This window comes from Ammospiza caudacuta, chromosome 24 (genome assembly GCF_027887145.1).
Source record: "Ammospiza caudacuta isolate bAmmCau1 chromosome 24, bAmmCau1.pri, whole genome shotgun sequence".
In the NCBI taxonomy this organism is placed as follows: domain Eukaryota; kingdom Metazoa; phylum Chordata; class Aves; order Passeriformes; family Passerellidae; genus Ammospiza; species Ammospiza caudacuta.
Genome location: NC_080616.1, coordinates 7,442,253 through 7,460,655, shown reverse-complemented (window position 1 = coordinate 7,460,655; position 18,403 = coordinate 7,442,253). Strand labels below are relative to the sequence as shown.

General features: G+C 49.8%; 1 protein-coding gene across 1 annotated transcript; it reads right to left on the bottom strand.

Annotated features, from left to right (window-relative positions):
• Positions 1-3: 3 nt before the first annotated feature.
• On the bottom strand, positions 4-16,807 carry BRPF3 (bromodomain and PHD finger containing 3). The gene is made up of 12 exons (XM_058819534.1): positions 16,718-16,807; positions 10,710-12,112; positions 9,606-9,762; positions 8,976-9,107; positions 7,965-8,093; positions 7,309-7,621; positions 5,974-6,225; positions 5,342-5,819; positions 4,750-4,847; positions 4,059-4,156; positions 2,468-2,622; positions 4-2,193 (listed from the first exon to the last, which is right to left on the bottom strand). The coding sequence occupies exons 2-12, from the start codon at positions 12,092-12,094 to the stop codon at positions 2,010-2,012; spliced, it is 3,381 nt and encodes a 1,126-aa protein (XP_058675517.1). The 5' UTR covers positions 12,095-12,112; positions 16,718-16,807; the 3' UTR covers positions 4-2,009.
• Between the last annotated feature and the right edge of the window lie 1,596 nt (positions 16,808-18,403).

Here is an 18,403-nt window from a genome sequence, read left to right as displayed (position 1 = left end):
AGATTATAGTAGGTAAAATTAGCTTTTTTTTTCTTTACAAGCATAGATTTTCTTATTACTTCTCTTATACCATCTGATATAAACAATTCTAGAAAGCAAATAAACTCACTTTCTACAATAAATAGAGCAATCTGTGCTTTACAGCAGACTGACAGTAACATTTAGGTTCTGTAGCAACAACAGGATATCAGCCAATCCAAATTCTAAACTCATTTAAAACCAAACAAAATTAAAAACAAAAAGGAAAAAAAAAAGACCAACTCCCAAGACCTTAAAACATATACACAGGTCACTAGTCCACAGCTGAGCTACCACCTGGAAAAGTGTATGTTCCTTTAAATAAATTACACTGTGTGCATATAAAAGACCCAGCAACACAACTGAGGACTTCAAGAATGGTGACAATAGGTCTAAATAATTTAGAACATTTTACAACTATATACACAACATCCTTCCCTAGCCACACTCCATGGGCATTATTAGCATTATTAATATTTTTACAAACTCCTATGCCCCATCTCTATATGTTAAAGGAACCTTAAAGTTCCTTCAAATGCAGTTCCATGCCCCAATGTATAAGAAGTGGTATTTTTAAAAAAGTAGAGCAAGTAGAAATGGCAGTGATTACTCCCTACTATTCATTATCATTAATTATTATTATTTTGACTCCACATTCTCTTCAGTATGAAAAAGTTAAAAATAATTTAAAAATACTGAGTTAAAAAGCAAAATGATGATATTCAATCTACAATCTTGCTTTGCACCTTTGGCTCTTTAAAATGGGAAAGCAAAGAGGGATATGCAACAGAAGAGATCAGAGAAATCATAAAGTCCTTGGCTAATAGAAAAGATTGAGTCACCAAGTTCCCAAACATCAGTTTGTCCCTGTTTTTGTTTTTTTTTTTTTTTTGCAATGCAAACCCAAACCAACAGGGATTGTCTGGGTTTACCTGGATGACAACACTGCAGACCCACACACCAGGGAAGGATGTGCACGTGTGGGAGAAGGTGAAACAGCAGAAGGGTTGTGTGCTCTGGTCAGTGCTTGCTTTCAGTCCAAAATGTGGCAGAGGAAAACAGGGAGACAGGAAAGAGGAGGGGGGGAAAAGGAAGAGGAGCCTTACACCAAATGTGCATAAAACAACACAAAAGATGCATCTCCCTCCAACCCTGATCAACCTCAGTGCCTGAAGAGCTGCCCCAGCTCAACAGACACCTCCAAAATTACTTCTTAAAAAAAGGAAGTTATCTTTTCTTAGGTACTTGTGCTAAGTCATGATATGAAATGTTACTGCAACAAGCAGAGTCACAGAAATCAGAACTGAAATGTGAAACTACAAAATCAATTTCTAAGACATATATATAGACACACATCAGGTAATTTGATTTTCATCTTTAAAGCTCTGTGCATGAAACTGTGCAGGGGGGGAAGGTTACTAAAGTCTCAAGCTTTTCTAAATGCAGTGAGAGAAATCTAAACATGAAAACACAATGTAGGTAGGCAGGAGAATCACAATGAGAGCTCCCAGTTATGATTCTGTGCAGTTTTTATGTGACAGGACAATGCCATTTAAACAGAAATGAAAAGGCCAATGATTAGGGTAAATTTGGCACAAGAAAGTCCAGCTGGGATTTCTGTAAGGAATCCTGGGGGTGCCAGGTTCCCAGGAATTACCTGGGACTGGCTGACAATTCAGAACCCTGGCAGTCCAGGAGAGGCAGGGGACGGTGCACGAGGCCCCAGCATCCAAGTGCTGTGTGCTCTGCTCACTGCAGCAACTCACCTTGGCTCCTGGCACCTGTCAGCTCTCCCTACCTACCTTACTCCCTGTAGACTACATTTCATCTCCTGCCAGCTCTTCACAAGACACATTCAGGAAGAAGCCGGACAAGGGTTTTTTGGCACATTTCAGGGTACTCCGAGGCGAGCTGCCAGCTGCTGGAGGTGCTGCCCTGTCAGGGCAGGGAGCTGGAGGTGTGGAGGAGCAGGAGGGCTGCCCAGCAGCCCCTCACAGGTAGGGGGCTGGCATGAAGGGGTTGTCCCCCTGCACTCGGCTCAGGTGGATCATGGCTCGGTCGTAGGCCACCTGCACCGACTTGCGGATGCTGGTCTTGCGTCCCTCCATCATCTTCAGCTTGTCCACGGTGTCATCCACGCCCAGGGGAAAGACTTTGTCCCGTGGCAGCCACTGCCTGCAGCAGAGAGGAGTGCACAGGCCTGTCAGCTCCTCCCCACACGATGTATTTATTCACCATCACTGCCCCACAACCATGGTACAAATGTTTAAATCCCTGCATTTGACATAGAAGTCTCTGCAGCCAAAATACCTCCTGAGCACAGACCTCTCTGCATGTTTAAATTCCCCAATTTACATGTGACATCATCATAATCCCTCTGTGCTCCCACATCCCAAAGCTCATGTTAAATCTTCTCACACTCACCACGGAGCTGTGTGCACACACTCACCAGGTTCTCTTGTTGTCAAAGAAAAGGACAAGGAAGAGTTTCTCTCCTGCCTCTGTCTGCCTCCGCTCCCCCAGCTTCAGGACATCCATGGGGGGCACAGGGATGGGGACCCCGTTGTGCAGCAAACCCTCGCGCGGCATCTTGGGGTCGATGATCTGGGGACACAGGGGGAGGACAATTAGTACAAAACCCTTCCAAGCAATGAGCAAATGCATTATTCTTCTGGTGTTTCAGTGTGTCCAAGCTAGACAAATTAAGGCTACTTTGGGTGGGTAAGCAAAATTCTTGTTTTCTAAAACAATTTCATTCTGAAAATTTCATTCTGAAATTGACTGGAAGCCAGTCAGTCCCAAAGCCAGGCACCCCATCCTGAAAAATGGATTTGTGTGGTTTTGTGTGGCTGTAAATGCATTTACACTAATGTGTAATTCAGTACAAACTCAGCATTATTCTGTTCAGCAAAGGGTTTCCCTCCCTCACACCAAACTCCAGACAAATGCAATGCTCCTGCTGTACTCCCCAGGCAAATGTGATTTCACAACAGCTCCATTCTGGAACAACTCAGCTGACATCAGTGGCATTGCTCAGATTTACACTGCATTAGATCAGAACCAGGCCAAATATTTTCAGAGTTGACAAGCAGTGCTGGCTCCATCAAGCCAGAGGAACAGAGACTACAGTAATTTGGAAGATAAGTCACAACAAATACATCAGTTCTGCCCCTATAAAGCAGAAATGTCCATGTGCACATTTGTGCTATGTCAGCACAGGAGAAGAAAACAGCAGAGGGTGCCTGCAATACTCAGTCTGTTCTTCTCCCCTCCTAAGGGCCTGAAAAAGTAGATTGGCTTTGACACTGGCCATCTGTAGGAATTTATTAAGACACTTTGCCACCACAACAGGCTGCTACAGAAAAAGCCTCTTTTGGAGGCAGTCTCAGTGGTTAAATCCATTCTAAGCCACAGTTAACTCTGGCTGTAGCCATGTGGAGAACTAAAACTGCTTTGGCTGATCCATGGATGTTCCCTCTTCTGAGCTCCCACTTGGAGTAAGAGCATGGATGAGAGTCACACTTCCAGCAGAATCTGCCCTTTTTGAAGGCATTAATAGATAAATATCCAAAGGCAGATAAACAGTAAGAAATACCATTCAAGGGACATGCATATATGCTCATATTTAAATCAAACATATGGCTGTTGCAAGAGGATGTAGACATGACAGGGCCAGCTGGGCACCTACAGATGGAGCTGTGCTCACCAAACAGGGAAATGTGCAGGCAGCAGAACCTGGTGCCTGCATTTGTGAAATTTAGGTCTTCTCATCCCCACAGCACTGGTCACTTTCCTCAGAGGAGAGTGAAAGAGCTCCTACCCCTAACAATAACAGACCAAAGTTTTATGAATCCTCTGCAAAGCTCTGAAACAATGAGTACAGGGAAAATTCACTGTGCAAAGGGGAAAGGAGAAAACCAAAAAGCACATATTCCATTATTTTGGGAAGTTTCCCTTTTCTGTCAGGTTACAGGGCACAGCAGAACTGTGTTGTACCTGAGCTGCAAGGTCAGGCTGTGGGACAGCCCCAGGGCACTCACCAAGGCAGGGTAGGAGGGATAACCACGGCACTTGGCCCACACCAGCTCCAGGGGCTCCAGCTCAGCCTGGCTCTCAAAGGACATCAGGAGAGGCCTGCCTAAGGGACAGCAGGAGACACAGCTTAGGAGCTGCTACCAGCAAGAGGGTTATGAAAACACAAGGAACCATCTTGTCATCTCACCCAGGTCTCAGTAGCAATCAACTAAAACAGATGAACAACTGTAGTGCTTAAAGCACACTGACAAGACAAAAAGGAAAATCACTTGTTTGTATCAATATGAACTGGGTGTTTATCATAAAACTCAGCCTGTACCAAATCCAGCCTTCTTTGTGCTCTGTCAGTACAGTCAGGTTCAGCACTAAGATAAAGCCACAGTCTCCTAAATCATGGGTCATGTGGCTTCACATGAACTCTTCAATACAGAAATGCTAATCAGATTGAGTCACTGAAATCAAATGGCCCTATAATGGATCTGGTCATAGATATGAAATCAGACAGCCCTGGTCCTGGAAAAGGAGTAATCTTCTTTAATGAAAATGTTACCTGCAATAACCTAAACCTGTAACAAAGCAGCTAACAGTGCCCAGGCAGGTCCAGCCTAGGCAGGACTGGCTCCTGGTGTGCTTTGAGATGTGCTCCCCCTGGTTCAGGTGGGTGCAGAGCAGAGGGTGCTGGACAGCAATTCTCACCTGAGCCACTGAAATCAGAGTCTCCATTCACACCCTCCAGGAGGGGCACCCGAGAAAGAGCCGGCTTCCCTCGGCTCCGCTTGGGAGGCACCAAACCACTGTCAGGAAAAATGCAGGGCATTAGGAGAAAACAGATTATCCTGGACAACAGACATCAGAAGATGTCAGGTGCTTGCTTTAAGCCTGTTCAGTCATGTTTGAAGTGCCCAGTTCTGCTCAAACTTCTGAGAGGAAGAAAGCAGCTGTTTAGTAGGTGGTAGAAGTTCAGCTTTACCTACAGTGCTGAACTAAAAATTTGAATTCAAGTTTTTCCAAGTTTTGATTCCCAAGAACTGCATCAGCAGAGAGGATGTGCATGCACTGAGAAAGAGCAGTGTAACACACACCCACTTGCCTGAAAAATCAAGCACTGCTTTTGGGACCTGCAGCTTAAGAGGACAGGATGAAAACTCAGCAGCTTTTTGTGTTTTAGAGTCAACACACAAGTAACAGAATGGGCTGGGTTTGAACCAAGAAGTCAAAGAACAGAATCAGAGAGATGAACCCAGACACAGAAGGTGTTTCAGGGAACAGCTCTGCCTGGGCCACTCACCTGCAGGCCTCAAACACCAGCCCAGTGCCCAGGGCAGGGCGTTTCCGTGCCTGCCGCTCCCCGTCGGGGCAGGAGGGTGAGCGCTGCCCGCCCTGCCTGTGCTCCTCCCCGTTCTCCAGGGAGCACTCCAGACCCCTCTGCAGCTTCACGCCGTTCTTGGCTTTTTTAAAAAGGACCGATGTCCGCCGGCCGACGCTGCTGAGGGCGGGGCTGGCTGGGCTGTCCGCAGGAGGCAGGGCCAGGCCGTTGAGGCCGTTGTTGGACAGCAGGCGTTGGAAAGCCTGGCTCTCCTGCTGCAGAGCCTTCCTGTCAAAGAGCTCCCTGTCCGACACCATCCTCCTCTGCAGCTGGTTCAGGGGCCTGCTTTCACTGATGGGTTTGAGTGTTGGAGGGTCCTGCAGAGAGTCCAGCTCTGAGAGGGTGGGTGCAGGTCCTGTGGGCTCCAGGGTTGGAGGGTACGGGAGCTTGCCACCATCTCCTAAAGGAATAAATAATCTGTTTGAGCTTTTTGGCAAGGATCATTCCCAAAACTACCAACAGCCATCCCCATCTTTCACTAAAGTCACAGGAGAAGCAGCAGGCTTTGACTGCTGACGAGCACTAGAGACCTAGAATCAAACCCTGCTGCTCACCTTTCTCCCCTTCCTCATCGCCTTCCCCGGGCGCTGTGTCCAGCCCGTCCCCGTCGGGCAGGGCCCTGCCGTGCTGCTGCTGGGCCAGCTTGTGGCGGACGGCGTTGATCTCGCGCCGCAGCAGCCGGACGCGCCGCGTGCGGGCGCCGCTGGAGCGCGCGGCGCTCACCGTGTCCAGCTTCTCCAGCAGCTCCTTCAGCTGCGCCTCCAGGGACAGGTGAGCCCGGTTCTCCGGGACCAGGATGTTATCCACTGCAGCAAAGAGATGAACAGCGAAGGGAAGGAGTGAGGCTTCGTGGAGAAGCACCTGGGGCCAGTGCCAGGCCTCGTTCCCTTTGATGCTGTCCGTGAATCGATCACTTTAGCCTGGGGATTTAGCAGTCAATAACTTTGGAGCCTGGACTTCTTCCTTCTTTGGATAAAAAGCAGCTGATTGAACTTGCACTGTCCCTCAGTTCCTGTTACTGCCCCAGGGGCAACAGTGAAAGGACATGTCTGCACCCCCACACAGAACAGCTTGTGGTCTAGGCATTGTCAGAAACCTATTTCATTGTCAGATTAAATGACAAAATCAGACCACAAACGTAAGCGGCCAAAACGTAACATATTTTCCATTCCTCTGGCTCTGCTGGAGGGCTGGCATCCACTGGGGCAGGACGGACAGCTGAACACCTACACAAATTTCATAATGACTGTCCATCTGCACCCAAGAGGGCTTCAACATTCAGGAGCCAGATGGCACACTGCAAGCTCTGTGTGCTTGATGGCTGTACCAAGTTTAGCCAAGTTACTCAGCCAATGCTTTGGAGCTGCATCTCAAGAGGGCTGTGGGAATGGATGGGGTTGTGTTGGGAATGGAAAGTCTCAGCTAGAAGGATTGCTTAGGTCCTATTACCTTCACCCCTCATCACTCCCTTTCAGCCCTCAGTGCTCCATCTAACCCAGCTGCTGTACATTTTGCCAGTTTACAATGAAATATATGAGCTTTCCCCAGGGTAAAAAATCCCAGACCCAAGTTTGCACTGCTCTTTAAAATAGTGAGTTTGTACAACATTCCTAGCACAAATCAAAGAGCACAGGCAGTTTACAAGGCTCTGCCAACACAGACATGCACTAGGAGAGCTGGAACCAAGCTGCACCTAGCTCAGAGTGCCCAGCTCACCTGAAATCCCAGTCCCTGGGGTCCTAAAGGAGTTCTGTATGTGCCTAATTAAACAGATGGACAGGAAAACCCTCATTTGCAGAACAGCTACAATTTCCATGCACGCTGAACAACATGCTCAGAACTAAATCTACAACCTGCCTGAGGGGAAAAAACCCCAAATCCTCACTCACCATCCTCCCAAGAAAAGCGGTAAAAGTCGTGGGGCTTGGGCGACTCAGGCAGGTGAATCCCCACGCCAGTGTCAAAGCCGATGCTGTCGGCCTGGCGCCGCGCGTGACGCAAAATCGCTCCCCCGAGGTCCCGGAGCCGGACAGCTGCTCGGTGGAAAATCGTGTCTTTAGCATTATACCTCATGCAGTTGGCAACTATAAGGTTAAAGTCTTCCTCAAACTCATCCAAGGTTCGGTACAGGTGGGACTCCAGCTTCCGCCTCATGGTGGAAAAATCCATTGGGTTGGAAATGAATTCCAGGTAATCTGGAACCTAAACATATAAAACCTGTACAATTACAAAAACCATTTACTAGCCAACCAGAGCGCACCCAGCACAAGCATTCTTAATGCCCTTTCCACTGGCAAGGGGCAGCAACAGATGGTTATTTCTGTGTCACCCAGGCAAGGCAGACACACCCTGGCTCTGCAAAACATTACTCATCCAAAATGTGCTAAACTTTCAGAAAAAAATACCCTTTTTTTGTCTTGGACACATCATGAGTCCTTTTTGAGATAGTTTTTAGTCCACCAGCAGCTCTGGACAAGGTGGCTTGTGCTTCTGCCCAGCAATATCTCATCTAAACCCACTAAGCACCTCTAGGAAGGAGACTTGCCTCGTTCAGGTTGACAGGCTCTGTGAAGATCTGGGCAGCATCCTTCTCCTGCAGCAGGTCCAGGGTTGTGCGGAGCAGGACATTGAACGGGGTCAGCTGCAGCTCCATGGCAGCCTGCTGCACCTTGACCTGGCAACAGAACACAGCCATGAGGACAGGAGTCCAGGAATAACTCACTGAGAACAGGATCTATGGGTAGTGTCTCCCTCCAGATTCCTCTGAATCACCCCCCCAGCTTTACTCAGTGGTGGAAACCTCAGGCCAGCATTGTTGTAGAACTTCTGGCAAACACCTTGCACCCTCCATGTACACTGCCCAGATCAATCCTTTTACATGGGGAACTCCTGTTTATTTAATCTCACAAAGGCAAAACAAGAGGAAATCCCAGGAAGTTAAAGGATACTACAATTAAAAACAAAAACAGGCTTTTCATGCCTGGTAAATTATCCTGGAGAACTGTCTGCCTCAAGATATTGTTATTATGTCAATTAGCAACATCATATAAAAATTAAAAGTATGCATTTATATGAACAACAACATCCATAATTAGACTAGAGAGCAAAAACAAAGTTTAAGACATAAGCTCTCAGACTCAAGGCAAAAACCAAACAACAGTGGTTAGATGTCTGCAAATTCCTAATGCAGTTCTCTCTATCCTTTAGGAAGTCTCTAAGACTGCTTGATTTCAAGCCAACAAGTTGTAGCACTGAAAATCTCCTGCATGGAAAATCTATTCAAAGAAGACTGGAACAAGATAAAAGTATTTATTTGTCCTTTAACATCTTCATTTCTTTGATCTTATAATCACTTGTTATGTCATTAAGTCAACACTTCAGTAGCAAAGGTAAGCAAGTCTGTTTACACAAAGAAAACTGCATTTGATGTGCTCAGCAACAAGACTACATAAATGAGAGAATGAATATAGACAAAGATCACACTTTTCCCCAAAATCACAGAGAGCTTGCATGGGGCTGAGGTTAAGAGCAGGAACTGACAGCCAGAACTCCCCACCTGCTCCCGTTTGAGCTTCTCCCTCTTTCGGATGAGCTCGATGAGCAGCCGAGCCCGCTCCAAGTCATGCCGCAGCTTCTGCCAGTACTTCAGCTCCTCCTTCACTGCACTCGTCTTCTCATCCTGCTCCTTCTGCAAAATATGAGTGGGGTGAGATAAAAAACACCACAGGCTTCCTGTACTTCCTTCTTCTTCTAGGAATCCTCTGGGAATTGCTCTCAGAGTTTTTCTCTTACTGCCTTGTCTCTTGTTCAGGCCATGTCCCCTCCTTCCTCCAGCATTTAGCTGTCTAACAGAGAGAACATCAGCTTTTCTAGCTTTTACCTTATCTGTGAAATTACCCCAAATCATCCTGCAGCTTCTCCCTGGGAACACACTTCAGTGTGTGCTCATTTACACCCTCCCTGCTTTTACACCCAAGTTTATTACAGAAGCTGGAAATTTTTCTGTGCACGGGAGCAGCAGCCCGAAGCACTAACTCAGTTCTTCAAGCATGAGCACACCGACAGGAGACTGAGAGAGACTCAAATCTGATCTTTTCACCTTCACTCCGTCCCCAGCCCTGTGTTAAGCTCAGCTCCTGCTGAGGGCAGGCTGTGAGCCCTGTGAGCTGAGGGGAGCAGCCCTCACCTGCTCGGCGTTCCTCTGGGACTGCAGGTGCGAGTGCAGCCGCCGGATCAGGGGCACCCCGTTCCTCGCCTGCCGCTTCAGCAGCCAGTAGTTGTGCAGCCTCTGCATGAACTGGTTCTTCCTCTGCAGGGAGAGCCCACTGCAGATCTTGTTCAGCCTGAAGGAAGCACAGAGTGTCATGGAGCCAGCTGCAAAGCAATTGTGGCTTTGCAGAGCCTGGGGTCTCCTGATGAAGCTTTGCAGCGTTGTGTCAATGCTCACTCAAATCCCAGTACACACGAACTGGGACAATCTGGGATCTCCTCACATGCAGACAGATGTTCCCCCTTTTCCTGCTGGAGGGTCCCACCAAGCACTTGCCACAGCACAAAGTACGAAATCATCAATTCAGCTCCAAGCCTTAATTTCAAAACTCCTTCCTGTGTCAAGAACCTTCCAGGGACCATTTAAGTTTGATGTTATTAATCTGGATCCTGGGAAATTAACTTGACAGGAGTCCAAGAATAACAGATCACCTATTTTAACCTTTTTTTACCATTCTTACCTTACACATGGTGCCTTATGAGCCTATCTGTTAAAACAGACACATCAACACACTTCCTAAGGCACCAAACAAAAATTCAGCACTACCTAGTACTGCATGAGGGAGAGCTGGGAGAAAAATACAAAAATACAGCCAAAGTCAAAGCTGCTTGCAACACTGTCAGGTTTGACACGCTCTGTAGTAAAAGGAAGAATTAAGAAACTATGGAATGAGATCTCAAAAATTTTAATAGTGGGATGACCCCTACCTGCCTACCAACCTGTAATGCCTCAGTATTTTAAGAAAGCCTTTATGGTGGATGGGTGTTTGCCATTAGGGACCACCACAGAGTCTGCATTACACATCACCTTGGGATGGCTGCTCAGCAAAGCCAGAGAACCACAGTGACACTCAGAAGAAACCCAGCCACAAGTTATGCTGCAGAGCACTCTGAAAACAGTCATTGCTAAAGCCTGAAGATTCAGTGTTTCCAAGGTCAACAATGAGAGGGACTAATTCCTGAAAACAGACCCTGTTCAGCTATTGCTGTCCAACTCCTTCCCTAAACCTGCAACACTCACCTGTAAGAGGGAATTTGTGCAACGGTCACCACGGGCATGGATGAACGCCCTTTGGTCACATCACCAGGCTCCTTTTTGATCTTCTGCTTCAATTTCACTTGGTTTTTCTTCACAGACCCTTTGGGAGGGCCAGAACTGACCTCCTCCTCTTCCTCCTCCTTCACAGTGACCTCCTGCCAATCACCACCAGCAGCTGGGCACCCTCTTCTCACCGTGCCAGGCGGGGAGTGGCTCTCACAGTAGGCAGTCTTGCGCACGGTGAACGTGGTGCCGTTGATGCTGGTCTCCCTCATGGGCTCAATCTTCATGAAGAGACCGGCTCTCTGTGCACAGGTGACGTGGAAGGCAGTGTAACAGTTCACCTTGTGGCACTGGATAGCAGCTCCCATGCCCTTCTGCTTGCAGATGCAGCACGTGAGCTTCCACCGAGCTGGAGGGATGTTATTGATCCCCTCGATGGGCTCCAGGAACACAGTGTTTGCAAAGCAGACCTCTGGGATCCAGATGGCACAGACCACGTGAGCCCAGCGGCCATCACTGGTCTGCTTAAAGGCTCCCCCTTTGTTTGGGCAAAGAACACAGTCCACGGGGCGAGAAGGGGACTGCAAGCAGCAGCGGCAAAGCCACTGCCCCTCGGGGATGTAGGGCACGCCGTAACACTCCTGGTGCACGGCCAGGTTGCAAATGTCACAGAACAGGATGACATTGCTGTTGTGACACTCATCGTCCATGCAGACACAGCAGAAGGCATCCTCATCGATGAGGGACTGCTGAGCCCCGTTGTTCCTGCTCTCGAGGTACGACTCCTTTTCCAACCGATCCACCAGCAGCTCAAAAGTGTCAGCAGAAACTGTCCCATAACCATCAGCCCTTCTCTTCTCGTTGACCATCTCCAGCCATGCCAGATCCTCCTCGTCCATGTCATACTCCACTTCTACATCGAGGTCCTCAGGAGGCTTTTCAATGTACCGGTAGTAGGCAGCAGGGAGGGGAGGAGCATCTGGCTGGCTGAAGGAGTCCACCACACGGAACTTGGGCTGGGGCAAGTGCAAAGATATCCCCGGCGCATGCTTGGAGCAGGACTCCTTCTTCTTGCCTTTGGAAGGTGTTTTCTTGGATTTGGAAGTGAGGAGGGGCTGCTCACTGTTCTCCTTGTTGCTGTTGCACTCGGTGATGTCCTGGGCCGTCAGCTCGTCCTCGGTGATGAGCTTCAGGGGGTCGTAGATGCTGATGCGGTGCAGGCGCCCGTCGATGTCCACCTCCACGATGCGCTGCGCCTGCGCGTACGTCAGCGTCTCGCGCGTGGGCGAGCACTTGAGGCTGTAGGGCGAGGGAGAACGCCGCCCCTCCGCGTGCTGCCGGCACCTCCGCCGAGGCTTCCTCATCCCTGTGCTCCACAGAGCCTGGACGCAACAGCACAGAGGCAGGGTAAGACAGGAGATGAGCAAGAAGCAGCACAGACTGAAGAACTCATTCAGTGCTGCAACAGAGAGAATTTCTACCAGAGTCTCCAGCAATTTCAGGCTCATTAAGTCTTTACACCTTAGATACAGGCAGGTACTTGATATATCAGCCATTTCCTGCACAGCACCCTCAAACTTCCTCTATCTGCACCACAGATGTACATTCCACCACACCACCAGGCAGAAAAACTCAAAACCATTTGACAGCACAATATACAAACAGTCTGCTGCGCACCCAGATCAGCAAACCGTTCAGATCCCCTGAAATTCAAACAACACTGTTCACATCTTCTTGCACCATTCACATATTAAGCTCACACAAATCAACAAGTTCTCCGCTGCTTTTTTGCCTGTGACTTCCCATTTATATCCCCAAATGTGCTGGATGTTTTCCAGGTGAAAAGGAATGCACTATTCAGGTCTTATGAATGCAGTTTCCAATTTAATTTTTTTGTCAGCTCCAGATGAGAAAACTAATGGTTTTCCCTCAGTCCAGGAGAGAGCTCCTCCAGGTTTCACAGCTCAGGGCTGCCACCACCAACCCTTCCATTCTGACACTGCAGATGCAAAAAAGTCCTACAATGAAAAATCATCCTCCAGTTTTGCTTTTCCTTCTGTCAAGGGTCACAAACAGAACCAGAGGATGAACTGAGCAATGCAGCAGAGACAGGATGTGGATCCCTTCTGCTCTTCCACGAGGAAGCAAAGGGATAAAAAGGCAACAAGCAGCATGGATCCCAAAGGACTTACGAGCTCTGGTGTTAGCCCCTCTGGAGCCACAACTCCCACTCATCCACCTGAGCCACCTGGCTATGGAGAGTCCACGGGGCTACAAGCAGGAGAGCAGCAAGCCAGCTCCCAGCACCAGAAGCTGTGAAATGGCATTTGCTCAGAGCCTTAACAAAAAGCCCCAGCCAGCTCTGCCCGCACAAACTGCTAATCAGCAAGGCAGATAATTAGCAGAGAGTCGGCTGTGACATTTAAGGAGGTGCCTGTCAGAGGGGAGCAGAGGAGAAGCCTGGGGAGAGGGGCTGGGGGAAGACTCAGACATGGTGGCAGCAGCTTGGTGATGGCAGGGTGAAGGAGGAGCTGGCAAAGAGGGAGAGCAGAGAGGAAGCCAAGTGAGTAATGCAAGAGAGAAGGGCAGAGTCAAGGATGGGAACATGACTTATGGCAATAAACAAGCTGAGGCTGAAAGAAGTCAGAAAGGAGACAAAGAAAAGCAAATGTAAATTCTCTGTGAGAAGATAAGCCAGCCCAGAGCTTATCTGTTGCTATGCAGAGGCCTGAAGCAGCACCTCACCCTTATTTAAAGCAATCCACACATCCTGCTCTTTTCTGTGGGACTCACAGACAAAAAAACACCCCACAAACCCACAATTTGTATTCAGCCAATGCAGTATTTGTGCTCCATGAAGGACATTTCCAGAACCTCTCAACTGTGTGCCACAGCAAGCAGCATCTCACAGGACCAGGAGCTACAAGAAGTCCAAGCTTATTCCAGAAAGAAGGAGCAAATTCCAGGAGCAATATTTTTTCAAGTACTGGTTCTGTGAACCATGACATTAAGCCATGATACCACCTGTGCCTTAAGAAACAAACAGGCTCTGGGAAAGATTTCCAAACTCTTCCCTGCAGCCACAGAAATAAGCTGCAGGTGCCAATTTCAGTATGCACACCCATAATGATGGAGCCTGTAAACTCAATTTTATCTCACTTGTAAAATAAAAGATGATAATTTCTACCTGCAAATATAGGTACCACAAATTTTGGTGGTACCTTTGCCTTAAAACTTTAATCAGTCACTTGATCCACACACTGCAGACACCCAGCTGCACTCATCCTAGCTGAACTCCAATAGCTCCAATTAGTAGGAGAAAATAATTTTAAAAAGAGGTTATAAAGGTTACTTGATCATCAAACAAAAATAATAATTAAAAAAAAGAAAGAAAATCCTGCTGACAAACAGCTCTGTTACAATTCAGGCTGGTACAAGCAAAGAGGATATTGGAGGCAAAAAGACACATGGAGGATAAAGTAATTATTACGAGCTGCCCACACACATCATTAATATTGTGTTCAGGAAAAATGAAGTAACAGCCAATTGCTTGGAATGCTGAGGGACAAGGAAATTTCAGTGAAACAAGCACCTGAAGGAACAGGTGTTTTATCTGTTAATGGGAAAAACAAGCATGCAGAGCTCCTTTAGTGGAACAATCAGTGTTTTTCTAGACAAATTACCCCAAAGTGGGCTTTGCACCACAGCAACCAAGTGCCATAAAACAACCCGTTTGTAAAACACACAATTACTTAGCACGATGAAGAAGCACCTAAAATGGCATGGAAATTGCAGCCAGCAAGAGCTGAGTGCCTGAAATGAAACACACACCTGGATATTAGGAGAGACACCTCCAAAATACCTTGAAAGCAGCAATGAAGTCAGCTCAGACAATTGAACTGAGCGCTGTGACCTTGCTGTTGTCTGCAACAACAGAAACTTCTACGCAGCAACCTAGGAAAGTTTAGATTCCCTCTGCACACCTGAAAACACCTCCCAGCTACACACAATAAGGAGCCCCTCTGCAAACAGCACCTGGGCACACTGAAATGCTAAACATATTCAACATAAGCAGGGTTAAGTGCTATTTCAGCCCATGCTGATTCTGTCCTGCCACAGACAAAGGTTGCTGATGTGAAAGTAGAAAGTTCAGACATCGCTTTGCCACAATATGCTCAAGGCATTCCAAAAAGCTCCCATCACCCATTTCTACTGGGGATTACAATGGGAGCAGGGGGTGAAGCTCCCAGTGAGCACAACAAGGTGGCTACAACTCATAGAGCTGTTGGGAATGAATTTAACTCTACCCCAGGAGTTCCTTCAGGATTGGTTTGATTCTCCTGAGGAGCAGCTTTCACACCTGTGGGCAATTACTGCAACAGCCAACTGAAAAACCAAGCCCATCATCAGGATGCTTAAATTTACTAGAAAGGGGGCTAAAGCTCCCCTGAAAAAAACAGAGAGATCAATGTATGGAACAACATCACAGTACAGGCCCCTGTTATACACATAGCCTGGAATATTGAACACAAGTGGGTCCTCTAAAGGAAAGACAGTGTTGCCTTGGCTATCTCCACAGGTCAGAAATACTTTTCTTGCACTGCAGAAGACCTACAGTCATAAAGAGCGTGGGATTTGTTGTTACCAAAGGCTGCCCCTCTTTAGGACATCAAGCCAAACATGAGGTCTGGAGATGTTCCTCAGCACTGCTCTCCTGCACCAGCAGCCACTCAGCTCCGTGCAGCTCCTGGGATTAAAAACCCACTGCTGTGCAATGGGGAACAGACAGCCATGGAGCTGTTTAACAAACACATCTGTAAGATAAAATCAATGGATGCCAGAGGAAAGAAACAACCTGAAACAGCTGCAGCCCCCTCTGCATCTTTTGCTAATCAAAACACCAGCAAAACTCCTGCTGCCCTCCACCAGGTTCCTTCATGTTCCTGCCACATCCGTGCTTACCCACGGTCCCCTCACACATCTGCCAAGGGTTTACGCTCCTCACGCCCACATTGATGCGTACAATGAAATGTGTCGGTGCCCAACAGATGCCACAGAGCTGCTTGCCTTGGCACATGGTGACATCTCGATCTTTACCGATGTCCTGACACTGCTGTAACCAAGTCAAGCATGGGAGATGCACGGGCCTCGAGAGAGGCCCTCCCGCTGCAATGGGCAGGGTGCGAGACGGGCTGTGGATGAAGTTTCAGGTATAAAGTCAGGGCTCAGCCACAGATGGGGTGCGCCATGAGCGGTGTCAGATCTAAGCAGCGACTGAGGTAACGGTGACATGCCCTCAGCTGTCAGGCACAGGCAGGAGCTCCTCTCAGGAGCTACCCCGCAGGGAACTCCAGTAGCAGCCAGCAAGCTGAGCCAAGGCTCAGCAGGGACTCGGGCAGAACTGAAGCCATCCCGAGGAGGAGGAGAAGGGGATGAACCCTGGCGGGACGGAGCCGCGGGACGGAGCCGCGGGCCGGGCCCAGCCCGCGGCCGCCTCTCCCCACGGAGCTGCTGAAGCCTCCAGAGAGCGCGAGCGCATCAGGGCTGCAAGGCCATTGGCTGCCGCCGCCGTCCACCAAAGCGCCAAGGCCAATAGCAACGCGAGGTTCTGCGGGGCTACCGGCGGGTGCGCTCGGCCCCGCCTGGGCCAATCGCGTGGGAGAAGGTGGGCGGCGCCCCCGCCGCGCCGCGAAGAAGGGGGGGCCAAGATGGCGGCGATGGGGGGGCCCGGTTTACGCGGCGCTGCCCGTTCCCCGTCCCCGGGCGCTCTCCGCCGCTGCCCCCTCCTCGGCGAGGGATCGCGGGCCGCTCTCGCCGCACGGAGACGGAGCAGGGACGCGGGAGAGGCCCGCAAGCGCCGGCGCACCGGCCTCCCCTGGCTCCTTCCCGCCCGCCCGGTCACCTTCCCGCGACCCCGGCGCGGGGGTGTGTGAGGGAGGAGAGACCCCTGAAGGAAGGGTGTCGCGGCCTCCCGCGCAGAGCTTTACCTGGCCGGCTCAGCGCGCCGCTGCCGCGGCTTCTCCACCGTTGCCGCCGCCTCCTTTTGGGGGGAATTTTTGTTTTTGTTTTTCTTTTCCTTTTTTTTTTTCTTTTCCTTTTTTTTTTTTTTTTTTTTTAATTCTCTCCGCCTCCCCCTCCCCTCCCCTCCCCCCTGGGGCGGACGGGCTCACCCAGCCGGCGGCGGGAGGGGAGGGCACAAGATGTCGGCTCCGTCCGCTCCGGCTACTGCCGCCTCCTCAGCGCCGCCTCCTCATTGCCGCTGCCGCCGCTGCTCCTGCCGCTGCTCCCGCCGCTGCCGCTCCGGCCCCGGTGCCGCTTCGCCCCCCACCACCCTCACCTCCCCCCCGCTCCCCCCCGGGGCTCCAGCGCCCCCGACGCTCTCGGTGCTGTGGAGGCGGGGGGGGAGCAGGGGACACACGCTCAAGATGGAGGCGGCGGTGGCGGCGCGGGCCGGCCGAGCGGCGGGGAGAGGCGGCAGCCAGCGGCCAGGCGGGGGAGGGGGCTCCGCGCTCCGCTCCCCCCGCGGGCAGGCACCGCCCGCCCCTCCCCGGTGCCTTCCCACACCCGGGCCGCGCCGAGCGGGAGGCCCCCGGGGGCTGCTGGTGGCGGGAGGGCGGGGGGTCCCTCCGCGCTGCCCTCATGGCTGAGGCGGGGGTCGCTGCTGCCCGGGTCCCCCCTCCGTGGCTGACGAGGCGGCACCGGGGAGCCGTGGACTCCCGGCGGCCGGAGCGCGCCGCCCCTGCGCCGTGCCTGCCCCCGCATCATCGCGGGTTGGGGTTTGGGAGCTCGGGTACAGCCGTGTGGGCCCATCCCAGGCCGGTACCCCACAGCTGGGAGCCGTCAGGCCACGGGAAATGAGGTGGGGGTTTTGTCCCAGGCTCGTTTGGGGTATCTTCATTTTGCAGCCCATGTTTTTTTTTTTGCAGGAGGCGTGGGGTCCCAGGAAACACCCCGAAGCATGATCAGAGTCCAACCCGGCTACACTCCCAGAGAACCTTGGCCTGCCACAGTTAGTCTAAACAAGCAACATAAAACAATGTAAATAGTAAGAGCCTCTATTTATTTTGTAGGCCAATATTTCAGGTCCAGATGGCCTCTTCACATGCAGAAGTGTGACAGGCTGGAGTGACAGTGAGAGAGGGACCGAGGGGATTTGAACAAGGAAGAAGTTAAGTTAGCAACTGAGATAAGAATTGAGATAGGAATTGCAGAGGCTCCCACACTTACTTTTTATAGAGCATGCCACATACTTGAGCATATGTGTGTTCCGCCTCCCACTCTGTGCAGAGTATTGCATAATATCACCATCTGAATTTATAGAATTAACTGTTTTAGAAGGAAGCAAAGAATGTTGTTTTCCCTCATTTACGGTCCAACTGGAGATCTTTTGTCTCTTAACGTATGTTAACCATGGAATCTGAGAGCATCTAGTGTGTGACAGTCTGTTTTGCAAAGAACTCAGGTTGGACCAGAGCTTGCTGCAGCTTTAAAAGCAAAGGGAAATGTGTTACTTACTGCTGAACAGTCTTTACATCCCACCTTTGAAATATATACTGTGTATATATGGGTTTTACTTTTTTACAGGTCTACTATTTACATATCAAAACTTAAAAATAAATAATAAACTATTCTTGTCTTGCATGAAAAATAACATCAAGGATTTCAAAATAAAG

Coding starts and splice junctions, on each gene's coding strand:
- BRPF3 (XM_058819534.1), bottom strand. CDS start 12,094: ATGAGGAAGCCTCGGCGGAGGTGCCGGCAGCACGCGGAGGGGCGGCGT. Junction 9,763..10,709: donor GCACAAATTCCCTCTTACAG/GTGAGTGTTGCA, acceptor TGCTTCCTTCAG/GCTGAACAAGATCTGCAGTG. Junction 7,622..7,964: donor AGCCTGTCAACCTGAACGAG/GCAAGTCTCCTT, acceptor TTATATGTTTAG/GTTCCAGATTACCTGGAATT.